Genomic DNA, 16,401 nt, shown 5'->3' on the forward strand with positions numbered 1-16,401 from the left:
GTAGTTCTTTGGAATTTAGATAGAGCTGGGAAGATGCCAGATTCTAGGACATGTTTGGATGTTTAGAGTATTTTGAACTTTTGTAAATATTAGTTAAATTGTTTGAGTGAATTTTTCATTGAATTTTGAAAAATGAGAAAAAAAATTAAATAAAAATATGTTTTTGAAATAAGTATTGTATTGGATTTTGTAAGAATGAATAGATAAATTTAAAAAGTTGTTTGAATATTATTTTTATTTTAAAGTTTGTAAAAGTTATATTAATTTTTTTGTATTTGAGTAATGATTAGATAAAAAAATTAAAAATTAAAATTGAAAAAAAAAAATTGTGGTTGAATGATGCTTGATAATGAAAAGAAAAATTCTGTATAAATGATAAGTGAAAAAACTCATTTAGAATTCTTATATATATTTTTTTTCCTTCACAAGCAGGCATGTTCGGTGTTCCAATAACCAACCTTCAGTCCATTACTCCATTTAACCAGTTTTCATGAGGTGGTAACTTTCTTTCAAGAGTAATGTTAAATATAATTATAGATTATGCAAATATGTGTACTCCTTTTGAAAACGGGCAAAGCACACCATTAAAAAATTAATTAATTAATTTTTTTTAAATCTAAATCTCATATTTACTCTCCAAATATCATTTATCCTGTACGACTGTAAGATGTATGGAGTAGCAGCCACCCAATTGGAATAAGCATGGAGATGACCTTTAGAATCCGAGAACTAATTCAACAGATTATATAACGAATAATATATATACTTCTTGAAACTAAAGAGGGCAAGTCCTACAAAACGAAAAAGAGGATCGATAACTCGTACGCAAAAGTATTCACCCTCCCTCCCCTCAACTTTGAAGAAGGGAAGGCACATTCTAGTAAAAAATTTGCTTATTTTGGCTTACAATCCCTTTATGGCATCTGGTTTTAATGATCTCGCTTGACAGGAGGAGCTCTGTAATAAGCTGGAACGGTCGCAGGGAAGAACATCTGTCTCACTCCTTCTGCCTTGATAATGGGAAAGATGATTGCTGATGCACCCTGCAAGAGAAAACTCATAATTTCTCAGAACTGAGAAGAAAATACATTCTAGTCGCTCAGATAGGATACGTGTTTGTGCACTGACAGATTAGATATGGGAAAGAGAAGCTAGTACTAACCGAAATTAATCTGGCTCCAATCCACATGCGCGAGAGTGAAGGGAAGGGCACCAATAAACGGCCAACACCATAAACTGCAACGGCGAAAAAATGGAGAACCAAGCTCAATGGGCGAGGGTTCAACCCTGAGAGAAGAGAAACTGGTCCCGTTGAGAATACACCTCCAAGACTTAAATAATCAAAGCAAGCCTGGCGCATTTCGTTCCTTGCTCGATCGGGTGAAGCAGAAAAGACCTTGTACAGGGCCCCCGCCAAAGTATTAATTGTAGATGCTACCGGCTGCAAATTGAAACATTAAGTGATGATAAGTTCAGTTGGAGTAATTTCCATGGGCAAAAATAAAAACTAGAAAAAAAAAAATTATAAAAAACAAACCTTTAAAAGCAGCACATCATTACAACTAACCTTACGCAAGGTGTAGAAGGATTCAAGATACTTGCAGAGTGTGGGTGCATCATTTAGGTCTTGCAAAGGCCTGAGGAGATCCCGAAGCACAGCAATATCTGACAATGCCACAGTCATTCCTCCCCCGGTTAAGGGGTGGCGCATGTTGAATGCATCCCCCATTAGCAAGGCTCCGGGAGTAGGCTGTGGAGCCGCTGGCATGCTTCTGTTTGGCATTGTCCGTATGTTACCACTATCAACAGCAGCTACAAAAGAATCATATATTTCAGGGGGAACCTGCAATAGAAATGTCACTTGGTCAATCAAAGCATCTAACTTCTTTTTTGATAAGTATCAGAGCATCTAACTTCTTAAACGTACATCAAGAACAAGTCAGAGAAAAACTCGGCAATGTAACACCCAACAACAATATAAAGGCTGAAAAAAAAATGGAAACAAGTGGAGCACTTATGTACCTGAGGGGCCACCATGGTTTTCAAATACTTTGCCATTTCACCATTTGAAATAGATGGGACTTTCTGTCCAGGTACATCAACCAGGCAACGAACCTCTGTGCTACTAATAGGATAAAACAAAATGGGGGAAGGGTCTGCTAGTACTACATGCCCGTGATTTGCATAAGGTAGTTCACAATTCTCCAGAACCAAACCAACAAAGGAAGAGGGCACATCAACCTGCAGAAGACGAGATACACGACTGAAGTTTCTATAAATTACTTGTTACAAACAGGATGATGAGGATTCTCAAGCAACGCGTGCATATGACAATGATAACTTAATTTTTAAGATGTTAGCTAATTGACAAAAAATCTAAATCAATTTCCAATTACAGGGGTTTTTTTTTTTTTTTTGCTCTACAGGTGAGAGTGATCAGAAACCATACCTGCGGATTGCAAAGAGAGCGACGCAAGTTTGAGAAACAGCCATCACAAACAATGGTTAGAGGTGCATGTGCTGCCAGTTCTTTTCCATCTTTAGTCTTGTACTGCACGCCTTTAATTGTTCCATTTTCTTCAAGCAGAGAAGTAACGGTTCCTTGCTCCAATCGTATACTGGAGAAAATTGAAAAAGAAGGCATGAATTTAAGACAACAAAATATGATAACGTGTTAGATAGTTACTATAACATGACACCGAAGCAACAAAATGTGACCATACAATCTATTACAAAGGCTCAATGCAAACTTTGACCAAGCGAACTATCAAATGGAAAAACAAATCACTAGAAAACCTAAAAAGTCACATCAGAAAATTCACAAATGTGTTTGAAATCCCCAATGCCATAGGCATGCAAAACTTCTTAGTACCAATTCTTAATACACAATGGGCAGCAACCATTTGAAAGAAGGGGAGTAAATATATAAACATCTTGTGCAAAACTCTCAAGGATTATGAGTTATACTTAGGAAGGGATGCAGCCTTCTCCCGCATCCTCTGTATGAACCGGCCATTGTGAAAGCTCCTTCCAGAAACATCCGAGTGAAATTTCTCCAAGGGATAAGAGAGTCGGGTGTTTTTCCCATCCTTAAAAAGAGCATAACCAAACACTCGCTGAGCATCAATGTCCTCCACACAGTCTGCAGTTAGAAATGATACACAATCATTTAATAACTGATTTTCTCTGTAATTGGAGGAAAACAACTTATTTCTGCACACATTTAGTAAAGCTTAAATTAAATCTACCTTGAAGACCCAATTCAATCAACTTGAGGTAGCCTCCAGGTTGTAGCAATTCTCCAACAATTCTATCAGGCTCCGATAAATCTCTTTCAATCATATGAACTTTACGTCCGTCCTGCAAGTTTGTAGTACAAAATCAATACCTGAAAATTACTTTGTTGGGGAACCTTTTTATTGGATAAAAAGAAAAACTATCTATGATTGGATGTTCTTATTGTGGAAAATTCGATGACAATAGGCAATCCAACTTGAGGTATTTTACATTCAACCGTATAATTAATGGATAAAGTAAAAAACCAAGATACGTTAGCATGAATGTAGAGACCAACTTAGGGGCGCATATAATGAAAATCACCCTTACAATGGGAGGCCTTGAGGTTTTGTCATGCTTAGCAACATTAAGAAAGATTTTTCTTTTCATAAGATTATCAAATCGTTATTTAGCTTATAATAATTTATTTGGCACTAGGTTATTGAAAATCCCGAGGAATTCAAAATACTATTTATTCCAACTTTTCTTTGTTTGTAAGCATGTAAAAATCAATACTAAAGGCTTAATTTTACTTTTCAACAATTCTCAATGACTATTCTTTCTAATATATAAATCAAATACACTTTTTGCTATCCCGCACTTCACATGGGTACTCTGTTAGTTGCATGGTACTAAGGAACTATTGATACGTATAAGAAAGTAGTGGGTTACAGAAATTGGATTAGGATCCCCTACAGTTCAAGAACTCTGAGATATCTTAATCCGTGGAAAACAATACATAGCTTAATTCGAAAGCATGATTCACGTCGTATACATGTATATAGCCCTATAAAGTCAGCATCTCAGATAATAGCAGGCACCATCATTAGAAGAGTGACTGAGTGAGACAGAAAGATGGCTACTGCATTAGAAGTATTAAACGTGTCGTGAATTCAAATACATGGTTTAAAGTCCAATTTGTCTTTGTGCTCCGACGAAACTAAAATTCTTGAAAAGCATTCCGATTTCGAGGTATAAAAAATTCAAATCTCCCGCAATGAGTCAAAAATGTCTTCTACCATTAATAGTTCATTCGTACAAGTCAGTCCCCACTACCCACCAGGAAATATAAAATCTGCTAGTCACTAATAACCAGCAGATTCAAGGCCCTGTACATATATTAAATAAAGTTTAGCCTAAAATTGGACTTCGACCAAGTAAAAGTTGCACTCAAAAGATTAAATTCTTTTTTTAGGTTTCAGGATATAAACTACAATAAAATTGTGGAATTGATCAGATCAACGAAGAAACAATATAAAAATTGTTACGTCTATGAACGCACGATTCTAATTTTCAAAGCCATCTCTCTCACAGATTTGAAATTTTCAACCACACGGAAAAAGAACGAGCTAACCAAAAACAACTGTAACAAATATATGTGATGGAGACTCAAATACTCAACAACCACTTGAAAGAACAAATAGGAAGCCACGACACAGACTCCATGTCTGCAAACACTTAATTCGTTTAATTGATCAGAACGCATAACTTGAAGCATATTTTACCGATCATATAGAACCTAAATATTGAGATTTCCCTCCCAAATAAAGAAGAACACATATATCTATATATATATATATATATATATTAAAAAATAAAGAACATATATAAGAAGTGAAAACTACAAATTATGATTTTTCTAAATAGCTACATGTCTGGAAAATTATAATTCAGTCAAGAGTGTCACCTAAAAAAATCACCGATTCATGTTTACGCCTATTGATATTAAATATTAATATATTTTTACTTATAAATAAATAAATAAATAAAATTCACCGATTCATCAGCGTATCGTATTTGTAAACTAGCTAAACCATCGGAAAAGAAAAACACCAGGTACGAGTTACGAATCGGAGAGTACAAATACAAAGAGGCCATGGTTTTTTTCTTTTTTCTTTTAGAGAAACGAATTCCTCAACGTTAATATTTAAAAAAATATGAATCCGAAACCATTGGCACATTTCAAGAGCGATTTTCCTCGTAAATAGTCAAGAAACTCTGTTTGGTTGACAAGAAACTGCACGAAAGCAAAAGAAAAACAAAAACGAGAAAATAAATCTGAGAATTAGAAACATCATAATCACCTTGCCGAGAGTGTGAGCGAGGGCAGAGCCGGCGACACCGGCTCCGACGATGATAACGTCGACGTCTCCTTCAATGGATCTGCATTCTCCGTTGATGCTCGTGGTGACGGTCTGCACGCCCTCGCTTCTCGCCTCCGAAGAAACTCTGCTGCGATTCTTCTTGGCCATCAGATTGTACAACAACACCACGAACCCCAACACCGAGGTCAAGATCAACCCGAGCGCGTACTGATCTACCATTTTCCAAATGCAAACCCGGGCGAGCTCTCGGAGGCACGAACACCACAACACCAGGATTCTCACACGTATACGGCAGAAACACACACTCTCTCTTGCACCCTCGCCGGCTGTTCTTTCTGTCTTTCCTTTTAGATTCAACAGAACACGAGAATTTTCAGGACAAATGTGCGTCTTTAAATACAGTACATGCCACTGCATTCACGCGGACAGGTCACAGCTCAACGCCTGCTCTCCCTGCTAAATTGCGCCACACCGATTATGTGGGTTAAGCTGCGCCCCCACAAAATGGGTGGCATGGCCCATTTTGATTTTTGACTACTACACGTTACATTTTTGGACCCCCTTAGCAACCACGAAATGAAATACGAGTCTCCCTTACTTAACAAAATAAATAAATATTTCAAAAAAAAAAAAAACAAAATAAATAAATAAATAACATCTCAAGCAAAGTCCCGGTTCATACCATCAATTATTCTATTACAGAATATAAATGTAAGAGCTTCATTGCTGTATTTCTAATAATAAATTAATTAAGTGGTCGTCTGACATTTTAGTAGTAAATATAATTTTTTATTATAATGTTTTTATTAATAGAGTTTTACTATAAAGTTCTACGATGAAAATTAAAACATTTTTAAAATTAGTTACCATAATTCTTTAAAAAATACAACTATCTGTACAAGATTTTTAATAAAAACTTTTTCTTTTTAAAAAGTAGAGTTTGCTTTAAAATAAATAACTTTTCGATTGATAAAAGTATTTTTAAAATTCTAAACTCAAACCCAAATAATTATTATTTCTCTCTTCGTGTAATAGTATTTAAGAGTTATGAGGTTTTATATTTTTAATAATAATTTATGTAAGATTTATTAAAAGTTATCCAACTCTGAAATCTAGAGAATTGTAAAATAATTACATCATAATTTTTGACATTTTCTCATATCATTATAATAATTTTATTTTTGACTATATATTTACCTAATTAGTATTTGGACATTTGCCCAATTATCATGACCCGGTCTGACAGTCACATATACTTGACTAATGGAAAACCGACTTTTCAGTTTTCTCCAAAGGGCAGTGCTAGGGCACCGTTGGGAGCTCCCGCTAGGTCAAAAATTTTTTTTTTTTATATCATTTTTTTAATGTTTTTAAATATTTAAAAAAATATAAAAAATTTATAATAATATTAAAAAATTTTTACTTAATCACTAAGAAAAAAAAAAAAAAAAAAAAAACTAAACTGGGAGCGGTAGCGGAATCCCCCAGCGGGGGATCTAGCATTTTCCTTTCTCCAAATTGTTTAAAGAAAACCGTGGGTGTTTAATCTGGTGTGCTGGTCAAATAAATTACCTACACGATTTTGTTCCTTTTGTTTATTTTTATTGCAAAACTAGCTGTACAGGCAATGCCACGAGGACTGCAAACTTGTGGCTTATCCGTAGTCAGAATTTGCAAAAAATACATTTATAAGCTGTTTAGGAATTATAGGACTGGTAATTAATCTTTATTCATTTTCAACCGTTGATTGTTATTTCTTAAATATTTCATTTCACTGTCAAAAAAATGAATTTTTGTGACTAATCTTTTGTAACTAGTTAAAAAATTATTTGCGATTCATTTTAATTAAAAATAATCATTTTATTAGAAATAATTAGTCATAAAAAAACAATTTTCTTGTAATATTTATAATATGAATAATGATATACCTATAAATTATATATATAAAAAATATACGCATACCATTACTCTTCAAATTCTAATATATATGTAGTACTGCTGAGATTGCTAATAACATAAAACTTATAGTAAGAGAACGTTTATCAGAAACAACATGCGTAACATTTTTAATTGATCCCCTAATTATTATGCTAACGATCGATGAAGGATCATGCAGTTCTTCATCGTTGACTTTATAACACGCAATAGCTAGCCACGTGTTAATGATAATAAATTAACAAGGTGAATCTCACAGGGACATTAATTATATATAGGAAATTGACATTCCCCCGTATTTATATATAGTGTGAATAGCGCATGCAGGGTCGTGCTCAAGTTTTGGATGCCAATTTAATTCACAGCAACCTCAATTGACTTAGCCGTGGGGAAGCTGTAGATGCCCTGATGAGTCGGTCAATGATCGAAGTGGTTACCTCCATTTCCTCGAAATTGACTGCTCTCACAGCAATAAATTAAGTAATGGACTTAATTGGTAGGTAAGAGCCACTTAAAAATTAAGCTTTTGAAACGGCGATGATGATGATCACGATGAAGATTTCCACAAGCACATTTTGTCAAACATATTGCATTCAAGCCCTCTTGAAAGCAGTGCTGTCTGATCTGTGATCTGTTCACGAGAAATTCCACACACACAACTATATATCGGTTCAGACGGATACTAGTATTTGTCATTTGCGTGTGATCAAGTCATGTATACATATACTACTACTATTATTATAATAATGGTTATTTTTTTCCTTTGTTTTGGTCAAATATGTGGAGGGTGATGAAAGCAGTACCAACCAATGTAGAAGTTTGACTGGAGCGAAGGATATTTATTGCGATCAAGTTTACCTACTTCCTCTCTCTGTCTCTATCTCTCTCTTGGAGATGTTTTCTCATTGTTTTCACATGCATGCCGGCATGCATGCATTCCACGTACGCATTACGCATGCTTGGCTAGGGGCGCATTCCGCGCGGAGTCCACGAAATATTGATGCTGCTGCATGCATGCATGTTCCGACGGAGTTTCGATGATACTGTCTATCTGGCGATTAAGATAGTTCCATTACATATATATCCCAACCAATATCATCTCTGTATTTGGTCGAATTATTATCATGATTGTGGGGTCCAGAAAACGGAGGTGATTTGGATCCCAATTTGTTGGGTGGACGAAAAATAACTTAATTTGTTAAGAAATGTTACACGTTTTAATAATTGGGTCAACTGACTCGCGCGCATACTTGGACTAGGGCACTTATTAATTAGGAAGAATAATGATATTTTCCATTCTCATGAGAGGACTGAAGAATGCAACCAGAGTTTCCACTAGGCAAAAGGAGGGTGCACCGTGCATGGGATAAAAGGAACTATCGTGGGCTCACTTGTTCCCTTCAAAACAAAACATGATTTTGTTGACAATTTGGGCCTATAATTATGGAACCTTTTTTTTTTTTTTGATAAATATAATTATGGAATCTGATGCAATATTTGAAACACTTATCCATGTTATGGACGTCGACATACGAGTGAATATAAATCGTTCATGAAAAAAGAAGAAGAAATTCATCAACAATTTTCAAGCTGCAATATTCATAGCTCATATATAGCATGAAGGCAAAAAAAGCAATTCATTCATATAAACATATTCCCACCGACTATGCATTTGTCTTTTTCCCGGCCCGCGTGTTATTTTCCTAGATCTATACATAGCTAAACCAAGAGAAAGTGACACGTACGTCAATATTAATTTGTCCGAAACCCCAATTGATTGGTGCTTTTGCTGTAGGCATATTCCATACCAGAGTGAGACCTCAGCGACATTTATTGTTGTCTTTCCTAGTAAATTAGTAATCTATGTTGAGTACGTCGAATACCACCCTAAGAGAGTATTATTTTCATGATCACGTGTGTAATACATAATTACAAATATGTCCTTGAATCTAAAAGCTTATATAAAATTAACCGAGTGATACAACCACAAATAAATTTTATAAAAGTAAATTTATAAACTGATCACATAATTTTATATGATACGTTAAATCAATTCGATAATAAAAATAATTATATAATCTAACGTATTATATCAAATTATATCAAATTTTTAGTTTATTTTTATGACTATTGGTTATGAGTCCAATTATATATTATACGTCCCTCGGGCATGCATTTGGAATAATAATATCACACGCTATATATTAATATCTTCAATATAAATTACTTCAAATTATAAATGTAACGTCTGAATTAAAATTATATAATTTTATAACGAAAATGATATCTAGAAAAAACCAAAAACTTGCCCGAATTGACAGGTGCGGGGGATATCCACGTCAGGTCCAGTTGTTTTAGACGAGCGCGCGTATGCAATAACAACACTGTGACAAATTAAAACGCACTTACTCAAAAAAAAAAAAAAAACGCACTTATTCAACGAATATTTACAGCGATTTTCGTACATAGGTTGGTTGCCAATGTGGAGGAAGTCTATCCACGACTTAAACTAGTTCGATATGTACCTTTTAAAATTAATATGTGAGTACGGAACTTCCCATGGTCCCGGGATTGTATCCCATACGTAGCAGGTCACAGCTATTTGCCGTTGGATCGTTATCAATTATTGACCAAATACTTCAAAAACATATGGGAAAAAAAAGATTAAAGGACACCAGATTACTCATCTGCCAGCTGATACATGGAAATCTTGAAGTAGACGGCGTCATAATTTATTAGCAAATTTATTAATTGCTTGATCATGATATATATTACGTAAAAGAAGCGTGCACAATGGACATGACCTCTTTGTATCTTTGTATGCCTACGTACGAAAACTTCGAGTGCTTTGATGGTTGGCTTTGAAAGGCCAATCGTGAATTACAATCGTAGGGGCTACATTAATGATAGCCCCACCCTCTTAGAATGGGTTGGATTTCGTATAAAAATGAAAATTTATTTCTCAAATGTGTTGGTTTTCTCAGATGACCTCTTTTTATAAGTGACATTTCATAGGACAAGCAACCATAAATATTCTTAACAATAGGATGCTTCAGCAGTAAGTATTTACCAACAATTAGCATGGACGGTACTGGAAGTTGTACTCTTGACCAAGCTTAAAAAGTTCATGATCTATTGGTCAAGCTACAACTCTTGCCCAAGCAATATGGATGATACAGAACACCCAGCATGTACGTACTCCATATGTAATATCTAACAATTAGATTATATGAGTAAATGATTGATACAAGATATCCCAGATCTAATACGTGCTTCAATTCTTTCGTGAAAAAAGATTGAAGTGATATTGTATTACATTGGACGTTTTGAAATAAGAATATAACATAATTGAATTTCAGTGAAATGTTCTTTTATGATGGAATAACTATCTATATTTATTTATTGAATGGTCTTTTATTAACTGTATTCATCCTACATTATCAGAGATATCAAAGTGTTTTTTTTTTTTTCAAAATAAAACACGTGACAGCTACCTTAATCTACCCAATGTTTTGAACCCTTGCAAATATTGTATTATTTGGGTAATAATCTAAGTACCAAAACTATGTACAACAAATAAGAGATCAAGATCCGAATTATAAAGATGAGTAGTAGTATTATTTATAGGTCATTACAACACACACCATATATTTTCATAATTTAATTTATAATATTTAAATTTTAATTACTCATAAATATATAAACAACTTGATGGATAAATTGAAAAGAGAATAAAAGCCGATGATTCTTAGTGAAGGCTTACGATGAGGAAGGGGTCAAGGCTCGAGAGTTAGACCATGTTGGTTTGCGTTTTATTGCCTTGGAAGATAGAACTCGGCCCAACAATAAAAGGGCCAATCGAAAAACAAGCAAATTTATTTCCAATACCAATACCAATACTCCACGAACGAAACCCAATCGGTACTCCGCAAGGCTTTTCAATCTCTTCCTGATGTCTCCGAGGCTGAGTTCGAGCTTCCGGTGCCCAAAGGCGTCGATCAAGCCACAGCCTCCGCAATTTTGGCCGCTTGCACGCCTGATTTGGCTCCGTTCATGTCCGACGAGGTAAGATTTGAAAGTCTATTTAATTTTAGTCAATATTATTGCGTTGTCATTGCATGATATTTCATATGCGAGTGGTTAACTATTGCAGCAGAGCAGTCATAAAGAACGATGATATAACATTATTAAGCTAAACGTAGCGTCACTACAGGGACAAATTTGTTATAGTATTTGTTTTCGTTGCTGTTTCTACTGGCTTATAGGTTTCGATTATCATTAGTAGTAAATTCTAACAGTGGAAGCGGTTCTTGGTAACTCAAAAGATCGTCCACTGAAGCGTTGCTTATTCTGCGATATTGTAGATGCAAGAGTTTGTTTAGGATTAAGTGATTAAGCTGATAAGTTTAGATATGATTAGGTAACTAATATGATAAACTTTTATCTTATTTTTAATTTTGTAATTTGAATGAATGTATAACACTTTAATTTTATCTATAACTATTTTGATTTTATCTAGTAGTTGTTATGGAGTGTTTTAGATAAATAAAAAGTATAAAAATTGAGTTATGAGAGTTTTAGTATATACAAAGAAGAGTTTGAACGAGAAACTGCTACTAGGGAGAAGATAAAGTGTCAGGTGTAAACGTTCCGTCAGCAAAATCCGTCGCGACAGAATTACTCCATTAATATAGTCTTACTACAATTCAAACTGCTTTTAAATTATTTATTTAAGTGATCATATTGGTTAAGATCTATAGAAATTCATACCGAATATTTACTAGAACACTTTTTAGTATATATTTTGATGAGAAAATTTCTTGAAAAATTTTCGTATTGTTTCTCTCAAAGAATGTGATCGTTGATCCAAAATTGAGATTGAGTGATCATGATTCATTCACTGAATTCTAAGAGAAAAGTTAATATTTGAAGATCGTCACTAGCTACTATTGTGGTAGAGACAAATAGATCGTTTGTCTGGTCAAGTAAGAGTGTCAATAAACAAAAATTTTGTAATTGAAATTTTCTTGTAATTGATTTTCAAATAATAAATTTGACTTTTTTAAGTTTGGCTGTCCCATAGGATTTTATTTTTAATGAGTTCTTTAAAAGATTTTCTTTCGTTACCAATCTCAATATTATGCAATTTATTAATTTTATATTATTACTTAATTATTAAATAATTACATTATTGACCACTAACCAATTTATTAAGGAGTAATGCTACATACAGTCACTTTTATGTATTTTTTATGCACTCTATTGATATGATTGACTGGATTAATTTTTTTTAATACATAACTAATCATATTATTAAAGTGAAGAAATGAGAGGTCAGAAAATATCGTTTGTTTAACTAGATGTATATTCATCATGGGTTTGAGGCCTGAAAAGGACGGAAGCATCGTCCTGCTGTTTTCAAGTAGTCAGAGTTGGAAACTCTGAATGCTCGATCCCCAATTTTAAGGACGATGGCGGTCTTTTTTATATCCGATGGAAGATCATAATATAGATGCAGAAATTAAGTTCAGAAGGTGACACCTTCACTCCATCATATATATGTAGAAACTCTAGAAAGGCCCCTGCGAAGTGTTGCTGTAAGAGCCGAGCTACACATTCAGATCCGGGCTTCAAGATAGGTTTAATTAGGACTGTTTATATGGGCTGGATTACATCCGGATTTGGATTTTCAGACCGGACTGAATTTTTTACACACCCCTAATATCAATATTAATTTTTTTATATTTAAAATTTAAATTAACATTATTTTTAATAAAATATTCTTTTGACCAATCACATTAGATTGATTCATAAATTAATGCACAGTTATACTTGCAACTAGATATTTTTTCTTTATTAAATGTAATAAAATAATTTGTGAATAGTAATAAATTATTTGAGTTAGTATATTTTATGGAGTTTTGAAATATGAGAGATAAAAAACTGCATCAAAACATTAGAAAATTAAAATATTATTTTTATTTTAAAATTTAAAAAAACTAAATTATTTTTTGTGTTTTTTTAGATAAAACCCGGATAACCAATTACCTAACCGGATCCATAATTAGGTCCTAACTGGATCTCGTTTACAGCCTGAATTCACCCGAAATCCGAGTGCCAGACCAAACCAGAAAAAAAATCCAGCCGATCGCGCACACTACTTAATGCTATCCATTTTCCTTTTTATTAACGTGGTTTCTAGCTATCATTTTCTGCAAATTACCATCAATCGATCCATTTATTCTTGCCGATTTTATTTCGTATTCGTGGAGAGGTTTGTCGTGCAAAAATGTTCAATATCTTCAGACGTGAATCCCGTGATTCTCAGGTATATGCTTGGGATCGCTTGTGTGGGCATGCATATGGTGCATGGAGATGGAGCGGCCATATTTTTACTTTTTGGTTTGGGCCTCAAGTGCTGCTTCTTTGATCAAAGCCCATCGAAACGAGATCACGTCGCTGCATTTTCCACGTTATCCCTATTCGAAGAACCACTTTAATTAATAGGATATCTAAATTTTCTATTAGTGGTACCTTAAAATTTTGGGAGATACTCGATTTATAAAAAGATTATATAAAAATAATTTAATAAATAAATTTAATATGACATGACTTGTTAAATTATAAAATTATTTTTATTATAAAATAAATTTAACAAATTATATAAAATGACGATAATTTACAAAATTATTTTTATATAAAATTGCTAAACGGTAGCAGTATTCTATTTGGCCAACTTTCAAGGAGTAAGTCTATATATAAGCCTTTTATATGACCAACACCACACACTGCTGAGGTGGATTTTTTTTTCTACAATAACGCTGCACTTACTCCCATTGAATTTTCCTAAATCAGTATTCGAATTTATTTCAGACGTTCTCCCTCCAATAGCGCCCTCCGCCTGCTCGGTTCCCATCACTTGTCTGCCGTCTACCACAGCCTTTTCAAACTAGTGGACATAAAATGCTAACAAAAGCTAATATCGCCTCGTTGTCGAAAGTCACTAAAAGAAACTAGCTACAAAAAGAAATGTTGCAGCAGCAGTTTTGAGTTGAATATGCTTGGATCCACTACCAACTAAAACAAAAATCTTCCTATTTATGGATGACAGGAACAGTCATAAGAACCGTGATGGGACTTGGAACCCACCATCTTTAGAACCATCTTACTGACCTTACAAAACATTAAGGATTGGTAGCCATAATCTTATAAAAAAAATTTCCCGTAATATAGAAATCAAATTTTCATGCAAGACTAACAAACCCAAATTGGGAGCCAAAAAAAAAAGAAGAAAACAAGACCAGGTTATGAAATTAAAAAAGACTTGCTATTTGTTTAAGCACAATTGAAAATCTCTCTCTCTCTCTTCTTTTTTGCATTACCTAAGTAGTCTTTGAATTGGTAGGGTCAAGTTGCTACACGATAGGCAAGGATGAGGAATTCAGAGTCGAGCCAAAGAGGTCATTGCACTGGCTTGCCCCATCAAGTATCTTATGATCCTCAACTATGGGACAAAGGAGAAGGAGCCCACTAGGTTTTATGAAAAAAAATTACTAGAGGAGAAGGAGAAGATGAGGACGAAAGAGAAGTGAATTTTCAGTTGGGGGGTTTTCGGCTATTTTCGAGCAGTTGAGTTTGAGTGTAAACCATAACGTGGTGGTCAAACCGAATTCGCCAGGTGACGGTGTGTGGTTTTAGTGATATAATCGGCTTATGTATAGACTTTTTCACTTTGAATATGCTATTGTTGCCTAGTGCCTACCATTCCGTAACATACTAAGTACTAAGCCCTAAGGTTTGTTTTGTTGCCTCCTATATATCTTGATCAGCTGACCTTTGAAGGTTTCGAAAGGAGGGGGCTTCGTCTTCGTACTAATGTGGGACCCAAACATCAAATTGACACAATGAGGCACGGGACCACCGTTGTTCCTTTGAAATCGGAGGCTGAATAGTAGCTGCCAATTTTCCTCTAATATTGTTTGGACCCTGCTAGTGGGCCGCCCGTTGGTTCAAAATTTTTTGTTTTGTTTTGTTTTTAAATAGTTTAAAAATATTCTTCATTATTAGAAAAAATTAAAAAGAATATACAAATTTGTTAATAATTAATTTCTTAATTATTAAGTAAATAAATAAATAAAATACATCAAAAATCATGAATCATCCAGCATTTTTCATATTGTTTCGGTTTGATATAGAATGAGTAATAATACTCTTAATGGAATATGCATACGGCAAAAAAGAGTCCCATTTAATTATCACGGAGCAAAAATTAATTGTAATGAATTATGTAAAGTCAACAAATTTGACTTTTAGTTATAATATTTATAAAAGTAAAGTTAAATTTGGTGAACAGACTAAATATTAAATTTATTATTTTTTTGTAACACTTTCTCTCTTTTCTCTATATTTTCTCATAAACATGTAGGTTTCTTTAACTTTTATTGTTGCAATCAATGTTAACGAGAGTTATTAGCATTATATTGAATTTATTTTTTGGCATTTATATTAAATTTTAGATGAATTTAATTAGACATTTATGGTTATTAATATTAAATGACTATTTAAAATATAAAATTTTAACCAATAATTTAATTAAAATATTATTACTAATTAACAAATAATTAATAGAATGGTAAAATATAATAAAAATAAATATATTAAAATATATATTAAAATAATATTATTTTATTATATAAAAAATAGAAAGATAATTCAATATAAAAACTTGTGTAATTAGAATAATTAAAAATAAAATTAATCTCATATTCATCAAAATATTGTTTTTGACTTTAATTAATCTATTAAAATGGTGAGGGCACTGAGGGGCAGGTGTCCACGTCTGACATCCCTACGGGATTTCCTTCTGCTGCAGTGACAGCTTGGTCACGTAGGAAGGGCTATCCTTTTGTCGTTCGTAAGTCGTAAGTTCGTAACACGAACGGCCCTCCAACTGACGGGAACCTGGAAGCCATACCCAACCCGAAACGACGTGGTTTCAACTACCTTCTGGCTTCTATCGAGTATCAACTTGTAATGTACGCTTAAAAGGACGGTCGTTTGTAGACGCCGGTTCCCGCGTGAACAT

General features: G+C 33.7%; 1 protein-coding gene across 2 annotated transcripts; it reads right to left on the reverse strand.

Moving 5' to 3' along the window:
* Positions 1–730: 730 nt before the first annotated feature.
* Positions 731–5,813, reverse strand: LOC122315530 (squalene monooxygenase SE1-like). 2 transcript variants are annotated; one of them, XM_043131480.1, is made up of 8 exons: positions 5,361–5,813; positions 3,249–3,360; positions 2,968–3,142; positions 2,450–2,618; positions 2,023–2,241; positions 1,568–1,843; positions 1,163–1,441; positions 731–1,043 (listed from the first exon to the last, which is right to left on the reverse strand). In XM_043131480.1, exons 1-8 carry the CDS (start codon positions 5,796–5,798, stop codon positions 930–932), a joined length of 1,782 nt encoding a protein of 593 aa, XP_042987414.1. In that variant the 5' UTR covers positions 5,799–5,813; the 3' UTR covers positions 731–929. The 2 variants fall into 2 exon arrangements, with proteins under 2 accessions (XP_042987414.1, XP_042987413.1); XM_043131479.1 differs by having other exon boundaries at positions 1,538–1,843.
* Positions 5,814–16,401: the final 10,588 nt, after the last annotated feature.

This window comes from Carya illinoinensis, chromosome 7 (assembly GCF_018687715.1).
Source record: "Carya illinoinensis cultivar Pawnee chromosome 7, C.illinoinensisPawnee_v1, whole genome shotgun sequence".
Taxonomy (NCBI): domain Eukaryota; kingdom Viridiplantae; phylum Streptophyta; class Magnoliopsida; order Fagales; family Juglandaceae; genus Carya; species Carya illinoinensis.

Excerpts from the sequence above, each read along its gene's own strand:
- LOC122315530 (XM_043131479.1), bottom strand. The coding sequence starts at position 5,798 with ATGCAGTGGCATGTACTGTATTTAAAGACGCACATTTGTCCTGAAAAT. Across the intron at positions 3,361-5,360 it reads TCGCTCACACTCTCGGCAAG|GACGGACGTAAAGTTCATAT; the intron begins GTGATTATGATG and ends ACAAACTTGCAG. Across the intron at positions 2,242-2,449 it reads GCTCTCTTTGCAATCCGCAG|GTTGATGTGCCCTCTTCCTT; the intron begins GTATGGTTTCTG and ends CGTCTTCTGCAG.